This window comes from Euleptes europaea, chromosome 16, assembly GCF_029931775.1.
Source record: "Euleptes europaea isolate rEulEur1 chromosome 16, rEulEur1.hap1, whole genome shotgun sequence".
Classification (NCBI taxonomy): Eukaryota; Metazoa; Chordata; class Lepidosauria; order Squamata; family Sphaerodactylidae; genus Euleptes; species Euleptes europaea.
In genome coordinates this window covers 30029184-30050925 of record NC_079327.1, presented here as the reverse complement: position 1 = coordinate 30050925, position 21742 = coordinate 30029184, and the positions used below count along the sequence as shown (strand labels likewise).

The 21742-nt window shown below is 42.1% G+C and overlaps 1 protein-coding gene across 1 annotated transcript in view; it reads right to left on the bottom strand.

Moving 5' to 3' along the window:
• The window catches only part of UXS1 (UDP-glucuronate decarboxylase 1), a 44667-nt gene extending 23396 nt beyond the window's left edge, over nucleotides 1-21271 (bottom strand). Inside the window, exons 1-5 of the mRNA XM_056861911.1 lie at nucleotides 21117-21271; nucleotides 12992-13019; nucleotides 8039-8087; nucleotides 6009-6052; nucleotides 2047-2107 (exon numbers count right to left, since the gene is read on the bottom strand). Of these exons, the coding sequence (XP_056717889.1) occupies nucleotides 2047-2107; nucleotides 6009-6052; nucleotides 8039-8087; nucleotides 12992-13019; nucleotides 21117-21213 (279 nt within the window). The 5' untranslated portion in view covers nucleotides 21214-21271. The remainder of the gene's footprint in view (nucleotides 1-2046; nucleotides 2108-6008; nucleotides 6053-8038; nucleotides 8088-12991; nucleotides 13020-21116) is intronic.
• Between the last annotated feature and the right edge of the window lie 471 nt (nucleotides 21272-21742).

Below are 21742 nucleotides of genomic sequence, written 5' to 3'. Positions count from 1 at the left end.
TTACATAACAGCCAAATTCAGTACTCAGCGAAGGAAACCAAAATAGCAACTGTGGACTTATAAGGGATCACTGATGCTGTGAATAATTAGCAATAGGTTTTCTTGAAGGTACTGAAAAGATTAAATATCCCTGATGTGCTGCCTTCACCAATTATTTGTTCATAAGTATACTCGTACTGATTAAGATCAGAAAATTATATTTGATTATGGAAAATATTATATGCCTGTTTTTAACAAGCTAAATAATTTTTAGCCTGACTTCTTCTATTATTCAATTCAAATGTCTGACAGAGTAAAAATAGGCAGTCAGTAAAAATAGTACTGTAAACACAGACATTAAATATACAAACACAATAATTTATTTTTAAACAATGTCATCCATGTTAACAAAATTTACTACTGTATTTTTTTTTCTTAGATGGCATACAAGCACATTTGGAAATAAGAACTAATGTGTAGCTGCCACTGGTGAAACAGCATTGCCATTCATTCAAAGTCCACATTAAAGATTTACCTAATGTAGTTTTTCACATTTATAGCTATACGTTTTCTGCAAAGTTCAATTCTACACAGCAGTAAAGATATAGAAGAACAAGAGTAGGTTTTTATATGCCGACTTTCTCTACCACTTAAGGGAAAATCAAACCGGCTTACAATCACCTTCCCTTCCCCTCCCCACAACAGACACCCTGTGAAGTAGGTGGGGCTGAGAGTGTGCAACTAGCCCAAGGTCACCCAGCTGGCTTCATGGGTAGGAGTGGCGAAACCAACCCAGTTCACCAGATTAGCGTTCACCGCTCATGTGGAGGAGTGGGGAATCAAACCCGGTTCCCCAGATTAAAGTCCACCGCTCCAAACCACCACTCTTAACCACTACACCACACTGGCTCCTATATATAGACATATATAGCCTGCTAGTATGGAACTCGAAACCTTCAGGGCAGGTGAATCTAAATCCCTTCCCTTATTCCTACAAACTATTGTAGCAGTTGAGATTCAGATGGTGGAATGTGGCCAAAGTATTTGCAGAGGATGAGGCAGGGTATAGTTTTTAAAAACAAACAAATAAGTATTTGTTAAGACTTAAGAAGAGACATAAACCCTGCTACCAAAATCAAGTTTATTATACAAATTCTACATTTGAGCATAGATAAAGGGTATTTGTATGCAACAGATTGCTTCCTGCCTTAGGGTCCATCGTGACCTTTATTTATATCTTGCTTTTCCTTTCCAAAAGCAGCTTATGTACAGCTTCCCGTAGCTTGTGATTCAAGCACCAAAGAAATCTAAAGCATTGGGTGCTCCTAGACCGGTCACCAGTTGTCCATCTTTCAAAACCATTCAAAAATGCTCTTTATTACACTGTATGTATGTAACGTCAAATCGCAACAAATTATGGCAACCCCAGCAAGAGGCATTCAAGGAAAGTGAGAAGCAGAGGTCTGTCATTGCCTTCCTCTGCAAAGACTGCCTTGGTGGTCTCCCACCTCCTGACCCTGCTTAGCTTCCAAAATCTGACAAGATCGGGCTATACTATACCATTTTGCATTCCAAATTATACTATACTGCACATCTAATTAGGGAGCATGATTAGGGCAGTCTCAGCTTCTAGCTACCCTCTACTGAAGACTTGCTGAAGCATCATTTGCAGTTTCCCCTTGTTTATTCACTGACTACTATTCACATTTTTTATTGTGCAACTAACAACCTGGAGCCTTTGAAATTGGGGAGGAGAGAGAAGGGGGAAGCTTTAAATAAGTGCACCCATTTAGGTCACACAGAAATTATCTGAATATTGTAAGTTCTCCTCATTAAACATATATGGGTATCTGGAGCACTGATTATTTACATTATTTGTCATTCTTATATCCCACTCTCTCTGGAAGAGCCGGGCTCAGAGCGGCTTACAACAAAATCAAAACATATTAAAGAAAATGCATTAAAACCATTTGTATAACAATAAAATCCAACCCCATAAATATCAGCAATTGATAAAATCAGAATAAATAAGTTCATCAGTGCATAAGATGGTGCTTACTAACTTACCAAAATCCTTTTACGATCCTTTTCAGATAGGAACTTAACTGGTGGATATTTCTGAGTAAAACTAAGGAACATATCAAAACAGAAACACAAAGATTTGAAGATTAGTAAAGTTAGCAAAGAAACACAAGAGAATTCAATACCATTGCTTACTTGTTTTTACTACATTGTATACTTCAATTTTTAGTACTGCCATACTTTGATCAGCTAGGTCACTGTTCACTGATGTCCAACATGCATGACATAAAATATGTAAGATGACTACAGAATAGAAAACGTGGCTTTCTCCAAGTGTTGAGTTTCACACCATCAAAACAAACAGAAATGTTGTACTTTGGAGAACTGAAGTAATTTGTTTATTCATCATAAGAGAATGAAAATCTTTAGAACAAAATATTTTATCAAATGTTGAGTGCTACTGTTTTGACCTTTTAATAACAACTTCTAAAAATGCTTTGAATAGATCACTATTGTTTCATTTTGGATCTTAATGTTCTCTTTGTATTGCGCAAAAATTTCCTACTAGAGGTTAAGGAAACTCTATTGTTAAGGCAGCACAAAACCCTTTCAGCAGAACACAGTACTTTGTAAGCATACAGCTGCTCTTGCGGGAACTTATTAGCCAACCTGTCATTTGAATGCCCTCATCAAAGGCTCTTAATGAAAAATACTAGATCCCATTAAGGTCTGTAACATTCTCAAATTCCATAAGAGCTGTTTCAAAAAAAGTGAGGGCTTATCTTTGATACTCAGCTGCTCATTAGTATAGATATATCTAGTCTAAAAGCACAAAACTTTGGGATTTTCAACACAGAAGTGGTCAGCTTCTTTCCACAGCTGTGTAGGAGTTTTTCAGCCATCACTGCACAGCTGAACATGGAAGGACGTTCAAGAAGGAAAGGGGCCATGCCTTTGCCCCCACCTGTGATTCTTCCATCTAGATTTTACTGATCTAATATAGGAAGCATCTATCCAAAGCTACTAAGACCTACTCTTAATTCATCCCAAACCTGTAGATCTCAAGGATGCGTTCAGCCCAGATTCTGAAACTTGAACTGCAAATTATCAGGAACAGAAATGTTTCCATATCAGACTGGTTCTTTCTACAAACCTATAACCTGGAGGTATACATATAAGAAGAAGAAGAGTTGGTTTTTATATGCCGACCTTCTCTACCACTCAAGGGAGAATCAAACCAGCTTACAGTCACCTTCCCTTCCCCTCCCCACAACAGACGCCCTGTGAGGTAGGTGGGGCTGAGAAGGTCCGAAGAGAACTGTGACTAGCCCAAGATCACCCAGCTGGCTTCGTGTGAAGGAGTGGTGGTGGTGGTGGGGGAATCCAGTTCACCAGATTAGCCTCCGCCGCTCATGTGGAGGAGTGGGGAATCAAACCCGGTTCTCCAGATCAGAGTCCACCACTCCAAACCATCGCTCTTAACCACTACACAACGCTGGTGGTATACCTTACTCAACACAATCGGAAGTCTGCCTGCGCACTCTACCAGCCTGCCCGTGATCAACTACTGTTGGGCTCCTGCCCTCCCAGAGTGATCTCCTGCAACAGCTACTTAGATTCATCATTTATTCAATATTAAATCTCCACGAGATGTTCATCAAGCAGCGTACAATATAATAAAACGCAATTAAAAACAAACCAGAGGCACAGCCCCATTTTGACGGGGAGAGGACAGAGGTTTCCCCGGCAACGGCGGAGCCAACAACAGGGGTGATCTGAAACAGCCAATGGGAGCTGTGCAATGGAAGACCTGACCGTTGGAATGACAGTTAGGCTTTGAGGGCTGACAGAGGCTGGACAGTGGGGAGTTGGGGGTGAGACAGAAGGGTGGTTCTGTGACATAAAGATCTGTACAGATATCAGATCTTTGGTGACGTTTTTCCAGCCTGGGCAACAGAGTAAAAAGACACCACAAGTATTCAAGCAGGGTTTGCTGGGCCTGGTGTGAATCCACGGTGCAGCAAAGTTCTCTGTATGTTATAAACTTGCATGACAGAGGGTTCTCCTTGGGCATGCCCTGTTTATAAAACCATGCCTCGGTTGTGTGTTTCCTTCTGAATAAACTTCATTCCTAATATTGCCGAAGGGTTTCATGGTCAGAGTTCATCAGTTCTTGTAGGCTATCCGGGCTGTGTGACCGTGGTCTTAGTATTTTCTTTCCTGATGTTTCGCCAGCAGCTGTGGCCGGCATCTTCAGAGGAGTAACACTGAAGGACAGTGTCTCCCAGTGTCAAGTGTGTAGGAAGAGTAATATATAGTCACTTACTATATATTAATATATAGTTAATATATAGTCACTTAATATATAGTCACTTGATACATACAGGACAATGATTAGCACATTACCTTTAATACTTTGCAGGACAATACTCAGCTCAAACCCAACCCCCTTCTGACTATATATTACTCTTCCTACACACTTGACACTGAGAGACACTGTCCTTCAGTGTTACTCCTCTGAAGAAGCCTGCCACAGCTGCTGGCGAAACGTCAGGAAAGAAAATACCAAGACCACGGTCACACAGCCCGGATAGCCTACAAAAACTTCATTCCTGTTCACTTTTGAACTGTTCCTGTTGCTTTAGCTCGTTATCTGTCAGTCACCATTCCAGGCATGGGTGGGTTTATACCCAGGACCAGATTCTATCCCTTTAAACCTTTTAAATACCCGCTGGAACCCAAGTGTAGTGCAGTAGGCGTGAAATTGTGATGGGGGAAATAGTTTGGGGTGGTGTCCAGCCTCAGGAAAACAGTCACACCCATAAAAAACAAGAACCAACATAACACCAAGGGGGAAAAAAAAGAGGCAAATAGCTGTCCCTTGAGGTTTTAAAGCAAATGGAATATCCCTCTGCATGTAAATTAGTCAGCGGTAGTTTAAGCAGCTCATAAATTAAACCAAAAGAAGAGAACAATCAACCAAATTAACTAAAAGTAGGTAATTCTATCTAGTCACTATGGAACAGCTAGATAACTTATCTGAAAGCAAGAATCTAAATTTGTTTGCATTTTTTTCTTCCTTTGCTGTACTGTTTCCTTATTTGTATGGAGTATATATTCTTTTTAGGCTGTAAACTGCCTTGACCACAATGGCAGAAAAATATATATATAAATGTGTTAAACAATAGAGAGGTATAAAATTGGCCTCTGCTGCTAATAACAATGTTATGTAATGTTTTCTTTGTGGTAGGAATAATTAGATAGGGGTATGTGCCAATTTTCGGGTTTATCAAACCCGGGCATTTTTTGAAAATCCAGAAGGTTGGAGAAGCCTGGGAGATTAGGAGTCATACAGCTCTCAACCTCCAACGCCATTGTCGATGTGGGGGGGGGAGCCTTGGGGGTTAGGAACTGTGCGGCTCTCGGCCTCCAATGCCAGTGTTTGTGAGGGGCAGGAACAACAGAAATAGAGAGGAGATAAGTTGAAAGAGAAGGGGAAAGAGAGATTGATGGAGAAGGGATGGGAGGCAAAAGAGAAAGAGAGTAGGGTGACAGGTAAGGGGAGGGGAGAAAGGAGAGAGATTGAAAGAGGAAGAGGAAGGGAAAGGGGAGAAATAGATATGGGGAGGCTTAACAGAGAAGGGGAGGGGAAGAAAGAGGCGGGGAAGACTGACAGAAGGGGACAGGTTAAGAAAGAGGGGGAAGGTTGTTCGGGAAGTTGGAAGAAAGCAAAGGGGTGGGTGGCAGACACCCTTCCTGCAAGTATCTTGTGAGTCCCCACTTGTTATACTAACATCCTTCAAACACAGGCCTAGAAGCTCTGCTATGAACAGTGTCACAGACTTCAGCATGTACAAGGCTTAGGTGTTTTCTGAAGAGAAGCCATGCAAATGTGAGTTCAGTCAGTGTTACAATTCACCACACAAATATGCTTGGTCAGGTTTCTTCATGTTTCTACAGAATTAAACAAGTGATTGTCTAGGGGCCATATCTTCAAACAGGCATACCTTTTCTCCAGTTCTTGGATCTTCTCCCTTAAAGGCGCAACAACCTAAACACAAAAATTACAAGTAAATGCTTTGTGATTCTTCTTGCACACATACATTTCTCCACAAGAAAAACAAATCACAAGAGAGTACAAGAACTACTAGTGCTTTAGTACCTAGCTATAGTAGAGAACAGAACTGAGATAAAGTTATTCACTCAAATTATATGCTGCAATGTGTAACTTGAGAGAGATGTGGGGGACTTAGAGGAATAGGGAGAAATGGACCACTCTTGCACAACCTTTTTGCTCAGTTTACACAAGAGCAAAGGTGAAAGTAATCCTGCATGAATCAGTACTGCATACTGGTAAGGAAGTAGCTGAGTTCTGCCCCACCCCAACCTTTTAAATACCCCCACGTGGCCCCATCAGCAATGAAATTCTAATGTTGTTTAGCTGATATGTTCACAATTGTCTCCATGTCCACAAATATGGGAGTAGAAGGAGGAGTGGAACTCAGGCTTTGATTCATTAAACACCAGGGAAATCTGTTGTTGTTTAGGTATTTTCTTTCTTTCACCTTCCCCTGGAGAAAATGTGGATCCAAATCTGTCTCTCTTACCATCCTCTGCTCCTGCATCACAAGTCCAACAGGCCGGGAAGAGCCATTGGGCTCAAGGCCCGAAGTGGACGGGAGCACACCCTAGTAACAGGTGTTTCTAGAAGCTTTCCAGAAGCTTTATTTACAGCTAAGGGGAGCTGAAGTTCTGCTTTAGAAGGGTTATAGTAGCACACACAAGGTTACAGAAATGACAGTCTGATTCTGTTGGAATGAGAGATAGATGGATTTTACTTGGAATGGCTCACTAAACTCAAGAATCTCAGACTCCTGAACAGTGTTAGCTTATCACTCAGGATTTTCCCCTCAATCCCCTCACAAGTCACTAACATGCTATTTTTCGGAGGTAACCTATCCTTCCTACCACAAGATACCTATCCTAATCCTGCCTCTCTATCAATGTCTGAGCCCGATCTGCCTAGCTCTATCTATGTCTGAGCACCATATGAGGAATTTCTATTATTGTGTATTTTTCCACTTAGTACTTCTCCTCACTCTTCTCTCTCTGACAAATCTACAGCCTCCCATTGCTTAGAAACTCTAGAGATTTGCATTCACATCAGCAATTCAGGGACTGGCTATGATATATGGAAGGTGGGACTAGAAGCCATCCATCAGAGCATACGTCAATTTGTTGTTAAAAAGCTCAGAAGCAGGCCATTTTTAAAAGTTGGCAACTTTACCTCTGACCTCCAGGAGCCATGGAGGGGTGTGTGCTATTAGGAGGCTTCAGTAGAAAAAAGAGGCATCAAATATTCCTTCTGTGAACTCTACTGAAGCATGTTGTTAATTGCTTGAAATAGCCACCCATAGTAAATACTAGAAGCCTGTGCTGCTCAATTTGATATACAACATGAACCATTTACTCATGGACTAATAAAGTCATTACAGATACATAATGGAATCTAGAGGTGCCCCTGAAATATCTGTATTCGAGCAACATTACACATTTTATTAAGCAGGCCACCAAAAATCCAAAAACATATATAGCACATTTCAATGCTCTATATATAATGCAACCCTTGGGAGTAGTGTCTGAACAACAGCAGGAAGTTAATTTGGTTGCATATTAATATATATTTTAAGTGTTCATCTTTGTTGATTATATGTTATCCACTCTAAGAGCTTGGACAAGGTGGGGCATAAAAATACTAACAATACTCTAGAAAACATTTGCCAATGAATTTATGTTTCTCAGTATGAATAAACAGGCAAGAAGCCCAGCAAAACTGCATGCCAGAGTAGAAGGGAAAAATTTAAGAACTGCAGCAACATTTCAGAAGAAGGAAATAAAAGGATGAAGATCCATTCTATAGGGAAAAAAATAAAAAAGGGCACATTCATATTTGGTAGTGAAATATGGTAAATATTTCAAATTTGCAGAAGCAGAACACAATAAATCCAATCTAATATTAAATAACCAGTATACTAACCTCTTCAATCTTGTTTTCCACTTTTTGATCACTATTATCCTGGATAGGCCTGTTGGTATAAAGCCAGGAGAGAACTGAAGAATGTAAGAATAGCTTTGCAGCATCAGGCAAAAAATCTGTCTTGTCCAAGAATAAATCTCAAGCAACGGCTAGATGCTCCCTGAAAGTCAGGGCATCAGCTGTTGCCTCCAAAATCTAGTAATCAGGACCACTCCACCGTCAAATATGGAGGCTTCATTCTTTTTTTACTGCACATGTTATAAATATTTCCAGAATGCTTCAGTACAAGAAAGCATAGCTGGTTCATCTAATTACTTCTCCCACTCCACAGGGTTGTTTTAAACAAACCTTATTTGAGAAGCATTATTATTCCTTTTTGTCACATAAATGTGTACTTCGGTGGGATTCAAGACAGTTTTGTGCATCTATGCATGCTCATATGCCACATGAACATCAGGTGTGGTATGACGGCTGGATTGCACATATATCTGAAGGGATCTACAAGCCTCAACACATGGCCACACGATGACATTTTTCAGGCGATGGAGAGTACAACTCAATTCTGCACCTGTCAAGAGTAGCACTTCCATTCAGGACATCGGTTGGTAACCAGAACTTTGTCTGTACAGAGTTTAACTGCATTCTTTATCTCAAGGGTCACTGAATAAAATGAGTGCGAGCAATGTGACCAACCAAACCCAATTAAGTCTATGAGTTTTAAATGCTGCTGTGCAGAATTTATGAAACACATACTATTACAATGAGTGATGAATCATAGAACACAGATGAATTTAAGCTGTCACTGCTGCAAGATTAGCAAAAGTAAACATTTTTCAGAGAAATCTGACTCTGAACATGCATCAGGAAGTAAGGTTTTCAAAAGGAGACCACTTATGCAGTCATTTTCTGAAACAATTCTGTATGTGATTTCATAATACTTATGCAGTCATTTTCAGAAACAGTTCTGTATGTGATTTCATAATACAGGAACAAACAATTTAGCAATTATTGCTAAGCAAGCAAAAATGACCTAAAGTTCACACTGCAAAAAAAGAAAAGAAAAATACTACAATTAAAACCGAATACATTCAGAACTTTATTTTAATTTGCATCATAATGTTTGATTATGGCAATAGTGTTTTACTGTCTACAGTATTCATTCATTTGCTTATTGCTTTTTAAACCAGATTCTATGAACATAATAAGAAGATAGCAAAGGAAACTGCAAGTGACTTTTTCCAGTGATGCAGGCACATTTCCTCTGTTGCAAATTCTCAGAACCCATTCATATGTGAAATGCAAGGGTGTGGGAAAATAAGAGGAGCGGTACAACACTGAAAGGCTTATGAAATTCTGAAAATGAGTTTCTGTGAGTAAGGTATGCTTCCGAGGCAGAAACATATGTTCAGAGAGGCAGATTCAACAAATTCAACAAGCCCCCCCATTGCCAACATGAACTGACTACCTATGCAGAACTTTCTGCATAGTTTTTAACAGAAAAATAACAGTTTTTAACAGAAAAATAAAGAACTGTTCAATGTGTTTCGCATCCTGAGGGTTCCAGTGCTAAAAAAAAGTTCTTTCAGGTAAAACAGGGCTCTTTTACTTTACTGTATGGCTGGGACCCCTTCAGTAACAGAAGGGCTTTTGTTAAGTAGACACACATAGGCCACAGTGTGTGAGAAATCAGGTAAACAATTCCTCTCACACTTGTTTGCAAAACTGTACTACCACATACACCCTTATTTAGACAAGCCTCCCAGCTGACTTTTGTAATTTTGCTTTTGAATATTCAAGCGCCCAGCTGCCTTTTCCATGAAACAGCCAACATCACTAGAAAAAAAGCACTTTCAGGGACCAGAACCCAACACCGTCACTCATTTCAATGTTTTCCTGACAGCAGCCATCTTTCTGACCTTGTTGACTTCATAAAGAAAAGTTTAGGTAAAGGGAAGCAGCCAAAGGAATTATGATGAACGCCAAGCACATTCTGTTCATATTAGGAGAACTCTTTCACCTGGAATTCAAGAAAGAGCCTCCATCCCTCAGCCGTGGCTCAGTGGTAGAGCATCTGCCTGGCATGCAGAAGGTCCCAGGTTCAATCCCCGGCATCTCCAGTTAAAGGGACTAGGCAGGTAGGTGATGTGAAAGACCCCTGCCTGAGACCCTGGAGAGCCGCTGCCGGTCTGAGTAGACAATACTGACTTTGATGGACCAAGGATCTGATTCAGTATAAGGCAGCTTCATGTGTTCATGTGAAACAACATATAGTATCTTTTCTAGAAAAAGAACTGGTTATTGCAGGAAGTGAGAAAGCCATTACAGTATTGTAGACAGAACGCTGAACTGAGAGCAGGGTGACCTAGGCTTGGATCTCATGGTAAATCTCTACTAACAGATCGACCAAACAGGATTTCCTTGCCTACTTCCCCTGCAGCCTGAAACGCCCTCCAAAATGCTGTTCCCAGGGGAGGGAACCCTCTAGAAACAGCATGGGGGGGGGGCGCTGAATTGGAGGTCTGCAGGAGGAGTTATGAGATGGCAAAAAGAAAACAGACCCACCCTTCCATTAACAGGATCTAAGCCCTGGGCTCAAATTCCAGCAAGGCTGAGAAGGGGGTCACTTGACCGGCAACTAGAAGTATGCATTTAAAAAAAAAAAAATCAGTATTTTTCGGATTCGAGTATATTGAAGCCAAAACATATTGGTAATCCCAATATCCCTGAATTCCAATACCGGTATGGTTTTCTGATTTTATTCAGGAATCTGAATTTATGTGGCTCCATTTCAGCCTATGGGGAAATTATCCAGGGGTCTGGGGGGCCGTTTTTTAAACTAGAGGCACCAAATTTACAGCAGAGCTGCTGTCCACAGAAGAACCCCCAAGTTTCAAGGAGTCTGGGTCAGGGTGTCCAATTCTATAGGTCCCCAAAGAAGCTGCCCCCATCCATCCTCCATTGTTTCCAATGGGGGGGGGAGCCTGCATACCTGCAGAAACCACTGGTCAGTGCCGCCCATGCCAAGAACCAACACAAGCCCAACAGAACCAAAGCAGAGCCCACGAATCCCAGCAGAACCACAAGCCAATGTGGCAAGCCCAACAGAACCAATATGTAACAGAGAAGAGCAAGCCCGACAGAACCAATGTCAGGCCTGAGAATCCCAGCAGGGTTTTTTTCCACCAACCAAGGGCAATCCACAGAAACCCAGCACAGCAATCTTAAACACAGGGGGATTGGGAAGGGGGGGGAGCAAAACCAAAGTCAATCCAGAGAAGCCCAGCAGAATGGTCTTAAATACAGGGGGGGCACTATTGCAAGCCCAGGAGGAACCCGTTGCAATGTGCAGAAGCCCAGCAGAACCCAGTGCCACTGTAGCAGCGCAAGATAAATAGGGTTAATATGAATCCCGAGAAGCAGAGATAGCAGAACAAATCTAAGCGGGGGGGGGGGGAAGGGATTTTGCAAGCCCAACAGAATAAATGGCAACATACACAATGCCCAGCAGAACACAGGGCCACTGAGGCAGCGCAAGCTCAACAGAACGGAAGTGAAACCAGAGCAGAACAAATCCAATCATAGAATCATAGAGTTGGAAGGTACCACCAGGGTCATCCAGTCCAACCCCCTGCACAATGTAGGAAATTTACAACCACCCTCCCCCACACCCCCAGTGACCCCCACTGCATGCCCAGATGGTGACCAAGATGCCTTCCCTCTCATCCTCTGCTTAAGGTTATAGAATCAACATTGTTGACAGATGGCCATCTAACCTCTTCTTAAAAACCTCCAGGGAAGGACAGCTTACCACCTCCCAAGGAACCGCTCTGTTGGAAACTCTTTAGATTTAATTTCAACTCGTTGTTTCTGGTCCGACCTTCTGGGGCAACAGAAAACAACTCGGCACCCTCCTCTATGTGACAGCCCTTCAAGTACTTGCACCGAGGAATACTGTAAAAACCACAAAGGGACCACAAAGCAACTCTGGCAAAGGAAAAAAAACCTTTCAAAACTGACAAAGAAACTTGAAATTGACACAAGCAGCCTGGCAAGTCCACAGACCCTCCCCCCAACACACACATACACACAAACAGGGGTGGGAAGAAACAGCAGTCCTCAGGAACATGCAAATGCTGGCTCCTGATCTTCCAGGTAAATCCCAAATATTTCTGGTATTTTTCAGGACCATTTTTTAGGCATCTCAAAAAATTCCTGGATATATTTGGGATATATTTTCCAGGGACATTTTCAGCTCAAGTGTATCCGAATGCAAATCCCTACCTGCAACCATTTCTCACCATATTCCTGTGGTGCAGGAATAAAATGGAAAACCTAGTGTGCACACTACCACAAGCCTACACAGAAAAGGCTACTGTGAAGAGTACAGATGCATAGTGTAGCTATCAAAGGTTACTGCTGCTCATATAAAAATCATGTGTTTTATGGTATGTGGGTGCCAGTAATTTTCACAGCACAAGATAAAGTAGTAAGGAGAATGACCATAAATATTGCTGTCCAGGATACTGGAGCTGAGGAATTAGGTAGGCTAATAGAAGTTAAATTTCTCCAAGTCTATTTCTTCCCCTTCTCCATCGAAGCCATAAGACAATCAGGAGGCAACAGACCAGCGCTACTTGTATGGAAACCTTCATTATTCTAGCAAGAAATTGAGCTTTTGTTCTGTATTGACAAGCAAATCCAGCAAATAAAACTGGAAAAAAATATAAAAGAATGGCCAAAACTTGCATCTTCTTTGCCCCCTCATCAAAATCATTTCTCAGATTGTGGCTGGCCACCTTTACTATGAGAAATCCCTCTGACAATTATCATTTATTCTTTTCTCCTCTTCTCCAAGGAAGAGGGCCAAAAATAGGGGAGGAAACAGGCATTTCTTATTCAGGTAAGGCAAACAGTTCTAGTTTATATCCACATAAATGTTTTTTTTTTAATTACCTTATGCTGAGAACGTTTTTCCATACAGCTGCATGAGAGGGGGAAAAAAAGAATGAATTAGCATTGCTTAGCAATTTGAGGTACTTCAAAATACATCCACTTCAGATCTCCAAATTAAGCTAGACTAATAAGAGTAACTATTCTAAAAAATGTCACACTATATATCAATTTACTAGAAAACTGTCAGAAACTGGTGAAATAAACTAAAATAATTAGTCCTCTAAACAGAGTTTAAAAATCAATTGTAACAATTAATTGAAAAAAAATATTTCACACAGCAATCCATGGAAGGCTTTCAGACAGAATCTGAATTTATTTAATGTTTTTCTTTCAAGTGCTTTAGGCTGTTTTGTGATCCTTCACAGAACGCCTTTCAGAATAGCAAACAGCACTGCAATTCACATCTACATTATTACACATTCGTGTTCAGGTTAACAGTGATGGCAAATAAACAGTTATCAGAACTGGTAGAAACAGATACACCTCTACAACTACAGATCACACCTGCTAGGATAAGATGCTAAGGTAAGGTAAAGGTCCCCTGTGCAAGCACCGGGTCATTCCTGAGCCATGGGGTGACGTCACATCCCGACGTTTACTAGGCAGACTTTGTTTTACGGGGTGGTTTGCTAGTGCCTTCCCCAGTCATCTCCCCTTTACCCCCAGCAAGCTGGGTACTCATTTTACCGACCTCGGAAGGATGGAAGGTTGAGTCAACCTTGAGGCGGCTACCTGAAACCAACTTCAGTTGGGATCGAACTCAGGTTATGAGCAGAGCTTGGACTGCAGTACTACAGATTACTACTCTGCGCCACGGGGCTCTAAGCATAACCATCACTGAAAATTATTCAGTGTGTTAACTGTTCACACCTATGGAGCCAAAATGGCTCTACTCCATTGTAGCATATATAGCATATTTACCAAAAGGAGATGACCGTGAAGGTAAGACAACTTTCCCCCTTTTAGAAAATTACCATAAATATCATAACTTGTATGTGAATTTACAACAGCCCCCTCTTTTTCTCAATGGCACATGTGGGGGGGGAATAGTGTTTTCAGGGAAATAGGGTCAGTAAAAAAGCACTACAAGAGAAAAAAAGGGTCAGTAAAAAAAGCACTACAAGGACATGGGGCAACACTCAAACATAGGCTTGATGTAAATTAGACTTCAGGTCATTAACAAAACAATTTTGCAGCTTGAAGAGAAGAAAGCAGGAGAACAATGGGCAAGAGGTCATTAGTAAGGGTCACATCAAAGATTCTACAATAAGTAACTCCTGAATTGCATACCGTAGCTGGTATAGAGAAAAAAGTTTTTTTAAAAAAAGAGAGGCTGACGCCTTGTTCTTGTTCCAACACCACCATTATGCCAAAACGAATGTGCATTGTTTCACAGAAAGTGCTAGACATAAAGCTCAAACTAATGTAGTGGTAGTGTTACTTCGATCAAACTGAGATTTAGTCACAGTACTCCATAAACAAAGACAATTCTTGATTAATATTAAAAAAAAAATTCAAAGTCACCTTCAGCACCTGCCTTTAGCAAGAGGAGGGCATCCAAAACACTGGTTGTAGATGCACTGCCTGCTTTTTAACATTTATGACAGCAGACAATAAGCCAAGTGCTACCAAGAAGTTGCTAGTAGCCACTACAACCCTACAATTCTGATTTCACAGAAACCACACTGGCTTTCAATTGCTTTAAAAGGGTTTTTGGATGCCATGGCTAAAAAATGGTTGGAAGAGGTCTTCACAGCTAAAGGGGCCAAACAAAGTGCTTTATTACAGTTTCAAACCCTTAATACATCGGTGGGAATACACAGAAAGTGCAAACAGTATTTTTTATAACATTTTCAAACCCTTAATACATCGCTGGGAATACCTAGTGCGGTAACAGCCACAGTTTCCTGATTTAAGTCCAAGTTCTGGTTTTGACTTTTACAATACTAAATGATTTGGGATCAAAATGTCAAGAACCCCTTTCTCCTCCCATACCTGAGAACTTAGCTAACCCACCAAGAGCCTACCCACACATACCCCCATATCTAAAATGTAATGCCTGGTTAGTGGCAATTCTACACATTTAAGGAACATATGGACAACAGCCATTCATCTTTCTCCTTTTATCGATTTCCCATTTCTAAGTTAAAATGGTGTTCTTCCATAAGAGACGTGGATTTTAAACTTTCAAGTACTTGTTTATGTAATTCTGCTGTTGTACTCATCTGCATGGAATTATTAATGGAGGGTGCTGATTAAGTATATTTTTTATTGTTTTGGTCTAGCTTTGAATTTTGACAGTAAGCTTTGAATTTTGACAGTAAGCTATCCATGAGATGGCTCATGTTATTCATAGCATAAATAAAGCCAACAAGCTGTGACTTCTCTCCCCCTCCCACCCTTTCAACATCTCTAACACACACCCATAACCTTCACACACAAGCAACAAAATATAGTTCATAACCCTGTACTCAAACAGGAAAAGTCTTCAGGCAAAGTATTGCTTTAGTATTTTCATTCTTCAACATTACTTGGTGAATAGCAGCCAAGCCTAGCAAAGAATGGATAACTTTGATACTTACTATACACCCTTATTAGAAAGCTGAAATCTATACAGACTTATTCCCTGACCTGGATAGCCCAGGCTAGCCTGATGTCATCAGATCTCAGAAGCTAAACATGGCTGGCCCTGCTTAATGCTTGGACGGGAGACCACCAAAGAATACCAGGGTCACTATGCAGAGGAAGGCAGTGGCAAACCACCTCTGTTAGTCTCTTGCCATGAAAACCCTACTGGGCCGCCATAAATCAGTGGCGACTTGACGGCACTTTACAGACATAGACTTACGAAGACCACAAAATCCTGACCCAAAACAACATGGACAGATTCATCTGTTGGCACAGCAAACAGCCTATAAACCACGTATCGCTGAAAGAATGCACCAGCTGTGTCCCTTCGATCAACTCCTGCTTCAGGTACCCTCTGCCTAGATTTGCTCAATCTGCCTCTGCCAGTGTGTAGTTCCTGTTGTCCCCAAGGAGGCAAGAAAAGCACGAACAGGATCGCTCTTTAGAAAAAATAGCAAGGCAGTCCTACTTCAAGTGTACTGAACTGATCAGTTTAGGGAGCATAGCTGATTAACCTGGGCTTCGATGATCTGTTGCTGTGGCTATTCGTTGTGATTGTATTATCTTGTGTGTGTGCATGCGCCGTCAAGTCTCAACTGACTTATGGCGATCCCATAGGGTTTTGAAGGCAAGAGATGTTCGGATGTGGTCTGCCATTGCCTGCCTCCACGTGGGCTGAGAGAATTCTGTGAGAACTGTGACTGGCCCAAGGTCACCCAGAAGGCTTCATGTAGAGGAGTGAGGAATCGAACTCAGTTCTGCAGATTAGAGTCCGCTGCTCTTAGCCACTACACCATGCCGGCTCTTGTATTGTATTGTCTTATCTTGGTTGCTTTAATGGCTACTGTATTCCTTGCCAGCATGCTATTGTAAACTGCCTTGAGGCCTGGGGGAAGAAGAAGAAGAGTTGGTTTTTATATGCCGACTTTCTCTACCACTTAAGGGAGACTCAAACCGGCTTACAATCACCTTCCCTTCCCCTCCCCTCCCCACAACAGACACCCTGTGAGGTAGGTGAAGCTGAGAGAATGTGACTTGCCCAAGGTCACCCAGCTGGTTTCATGTGTAGGAGTGGGGAAACAAATCCAGTTCACCAGATTAGCCTCCGCCACTCATGTGGAGGAGTGGGGAATCAAACCCGGTTCTCCAGATCAGTCTGCACCGCGGAGTTGGGATACAAATAATTTAATAAATTAAAAAGAAAACTCCAAAACAGAGATGAAAGGAGCCTCATCTTAATAAATAAATAAACTGCCTGGCACAAGCATCCAAGTAACAAAAATGCATACTGTTACAGCAGTGTGTGGAAACACAGAATCTATACCACGCGTGCATCCAATGCTGTGCTATACCAGAGGAGGCGGGAAAAGACACATTCATCTCCCATAGTTCTGCCTTGCTTAAAATGGGGCTGCACTAAACCAGCTGCCTATGCGACTCCATTCAACGCTCCCTTTGCAGGGAAGGCATATGCATGAACTCCATGATGCTTCTTTCTGCCTGGAACCCATGGGTCCCTTGACCAACACAAGCAGCAGTAACAGAAGGGAGCTCATCACAGCCTCTCCGTTTAAGAGCCATCCAGCCCAGACTACTTAATGCTTCAACCTGCTTCCATAAATAGTTATGACTTGTGGCAGCACTTGATTGGCTAGGCATTACTTTGGATGGGGGGGGGGAAGGAAAATGCAATATTTTGTAGCTTTACACACTCACAGCTATTGCTGTAAGACCGCTACATGAGCCAATGCAATCCTAAGCAGAATTACTCCATTGTAAACCCAACGGACTTAGAGTTACTCGGATTGTGCTGCCAGTCACTTATTGGACATAGTGACACAACAAGCAATAGAACCCTCCACCTCCACTCTTTTCCTATCTCTGCACCATTTTATGAAGTCTTTTGATTTAAGAATATTTGGTGATTTCTCACACTGTACCAGCTCCAAAGGGATCCAGAGCTAGCTGGATCCTTTTAAAGCTTGGCACGGCTATTCTCTTTTATCCCCATAACATGCACACGGTTGTCAAATGCCTAAAAAGCATTTATGTATGTACAAAAATCACACCTTCCTATGCCCTTTACTTAACTCATCGAATTAGCATAGCCTCAATATTGTTGTTTTACAAGCTGCAAGCTGTACTAAGAGCAAGAGTGTTGATTTTTATCAACATAATCGATACATAGTTCATGTGGTGAAGGGTTAGTCACTGGTGTTATTGTGTATGTGTAAATGTGCTAAATACAATGTATTTATAAAATATTGAGGCTATGCTAATTCTATGAGTTAAGTAAAGGGCATAGGAAGGTGTGATTTTTGCACAAACATATAAAAAGCATTTATGGCACACTTTTGTGCTCAAAGATTCTCTCTCATAGTCTATGTGTAGCAATAGCATCTATGGAGAAAGAGGGTAGGAGCCGTTCCCCCCCCCCCCAAAAATCTTTAACATCGCCAAAAGTATAGTTATACAGAGGTTTTTCTACAGCACAATGGAACACAAGTGAACTTCATCTCTAATAAGGAAACCTGGGAGCTACTGCATGGAACAAGGAAGGGTGGGTATTTAGTGCCAAAGGTTGGGTACTACTCCAACATAACAAACTCCATTAGATTCATTAAACAACCAAGGGGTCACAAGATAACACATATTACTTTTCAAAAGCTACTAAAAATCCTGAAGTCAATAGAAAAACCAGAAACTGACAAATTTTGAAAAGAATACTATCAAAACATCCAAAAATGTATCCTATACAATCTGCTGACAGGACAACACACACAATGGATTAGGATACAATAAAATGGGAGATCTTAAGCACTAACATACTGATGTTTCTACATAATTCCTAACAGTTAAAAGTTTGGCAAACATGAAACAGACACTTCAGTCTAGTTGATGTGATCACTTACTTGGATAGAAAATCGCAGTACTATATATCCTTGGTCTCAACACACAACTTTCCCCCCACAGTCATGTACATTACCAACACACTGTATTATGTGAAGAACCCCAAAGCAAGAAAACAGCATTCAACCCACTAACAGGATGGTTCACCTGGCAATGCACACTCTGGCCCTCAAGGTATAATTACAGACTTCAGCACATGTACTTGAAAACTCATAACGGAACACAGTTTTCCTGACAGAATTGCAGCCACAGTGTATGAACCTAAGGACACTTTCCTGGGAGTAAGCCACACTGAATAAAGTGAGACTTACTTCCAGGCAGACCTGCCTAAGATTGCTCCTGCAGTCCCGGTCCAAAAAAAGATGTTTGGGTGTGTTCAGAAAAAAGCTTTGCTTCCTATTAATCATCCACGTTACCATTCTACATGCATAACAGTCAGCATGGATTACAAGGAGAGCAAAGAATACTCAGAGACATTTCTTTTGATTACTGCCTTGGACCCTTCTGCCCCTTCCCATCTACCCACACAGCAGTACATGAATACACGCCCTCCCTTCTCTAAGCCATTTAAATACATATCCAGTATTAGCTTCAAAATGAGAGAAATTATTCCAGGAAAAGACATAAATATCCAGAAGAAAACACTGCCACTTCCCATATCACACATCTACCCCTAGTTTCCCACAACGTCCCTGTAAAATCAGCTCTTAAAACGCTTGAGAATAGCTTCATCCACACACACTTCAAGTCAACATCATTAGACTCTTACACCTCCCTTGACCTTGTTTCCACATCTATAGCTCTGATGGTTGCCACCTACTGACAAAAGCAGGCCTTTGCTTTGTAGCAGCCATGGTGTGTATGCACACACCAGTGAGGCTATCCACAATTGTGAGATACATGATTTTCAATGCCAAGATCTCCACAGAGGCCAATTTCCTTGCCATTCCAGCCCTTTTATTACAGGCCTTGTATTGCCTTGTTTGCAAAGGCAGTTAAAGAACAGCTGTCAATTATGCCAGGATATCACGAAGGTTGCAGAACATGAAAACTGGTCCTTTGTTACTCATAGCAACAAAGAGGCAAATGGCCACCAAATATGACCCAACAGATTAGGATCTCGTAAAAGGCCAAACAAACCTAGCTGTTTCCCCTACCCTAACACATACTATACCGGGTGCATTACAAACAGATTATCCTAGTTGACTCTTTCAGACACAACACAGTACTCTATGTTATTTCTCCTGTTTGTAAGGGCATACAAAATCAGGGTCTCAAGATCAAGAATAGGCAACCCAGCTATGCTCAGCCAGTCTTTGCTACCCCTGGCCATGTACATGTCCAGTATGCATTCACAACATCCAGAAATTTCTATTTTCCAGCAGCTGCTAAATGCCAAACCCAGCATGTGGAACAAACATACAGGACAATGCAGATACCCCTTTGCCACAGTGCATTTCAAGAGGAAGAAAAACAAAATATGGGGCCAAACAAAGTGGTTGAGTGAAATTGCCCCTAGTTAATAACACTGGCAACTGGATCCCCACTAATCTTTAAAAATATATAGCTATACTTAGCCATACATCCAAATTGTAGATTTGGAAGCTGGTTTAGAGTTCGTTTAGAAGTTCTGTAAGAAGACATGCCCAAATAGTGCTGAGTTTCAAGATCAATAGCTGTCACCTGTCAAATATGCAGCCAAGGCCTAACATGGTGACAGCTTCAGGGTCAAAGGCTCGAGTGTTTTGTTTGCTTCTAGACTTTCTAACGCTTCTGCAGAAATACAAGCAGCGGAAAAAGACAAGCAAGAATCAGCATACAGACTTCCCTTCCTCCTCTCCTGCCACCCATTCCCAAAAGTAATTCACAGTGGGTAGCTGTGTTAGTCTGTCTGCAGTAGTAGAAAAGGGCAAGAGTCCAGTAGCACCTTAGACTAACAAAAATATTTTCTGGTAGGGTATGGGCTTTCGTGAGCCACAGCTCACTTCTTCAGATCTGAAGAATATTTTCTGGTAGGGTATGAGCTTTCGTGAGCCACAGCTCACTTCTTCAGATCTGAAGAATATTTTCTGGTAAGGTATGAGCTTTCGTGAGCCACAGCTCACTTCTTCAGATCTGAAGAATATTTTCTGGTAGGGTATGAGCTTCAGATCTGAAGAAGTGAGCTGTGGCTCACGAAAGCTCATACCCTACCAGAAAATATTTTTGTTAGTCTTTAAGGTGCTACTGGACTCTTATCCTTTTCTATTCCCAAAAATATAACTTTATTGCGACGAGACCTGTAAACAGTACATAAACTCAGCCCGCTTTTGAGGATCCAAATCTGCTACAAACTCCCAGAATTACCCTCTCTCCCATCTCGTTTTTGGTGCAACTGTTGTTTCGGCGCGCTGCAACAGCTCTGATATTATTACACTTGCCAAAAAGCAAAAACAAATCCCCCAACAGCGGCAAGAAAACAACATGCAACGACCCTCCACTTGGGAAAAGGAAAGGGGGCACGCACACACCCACCCAACTCCAAACAGCACGACTCAAGCGAATGAACGAGAGCTGCCCCCCCCCCCCGCCAATGCACCGCACTCACAGGCGACATAGGCGACCAGGGCGAACCCCATGAGAAACTTCATCCTCCTCCTGTTGATGGCAGACAGCAGGCGCTGCAACGTGCCCTTACTCAGCATCCCCGACGGGGAAGGCGAGGGACGACGGGAGGCCAGCGCAGGCACCGCGCAGCATCTGCGGCCCCCCACCCCCGGACCGCAGGGACGACTCCGGGCCGGCGCGCCAGCAGCGCCAGCAGCCACCCCCGAGCCACTCTCCCCGCCGCGCATGCGCGCCAGCGGCGCTCCCGGGTTCAGCCCGCGCGCTCGACATGGAAGGAGATCCAGGCGGCGGAAGGAGTAGGAGCGGCCGCCCAGAAGCGGTGAGGTCACCCTCTGGCCGACTGCGCGTGCGCCGTAACGTCTCGCCGGCCTGCTGGGTCGCAGGGCGGTGAGACGCGGAAGGCGATGGCTGTAGTGGTTCCCAACCTTTTTTTGGACTAGGACTTTTTTGTTCGGTGCAGGGACCCCAAGGTTCAAAATAAAAATCCCGAGAGTTTGAAAAATAAACTTTAATCATAACGGTTAGTTAAACGTTAAACTTAGAATAATATTTGAATGCATGTATTTTTATAACAGAGAACTTTTAATAGAAAATATTAATTTATCG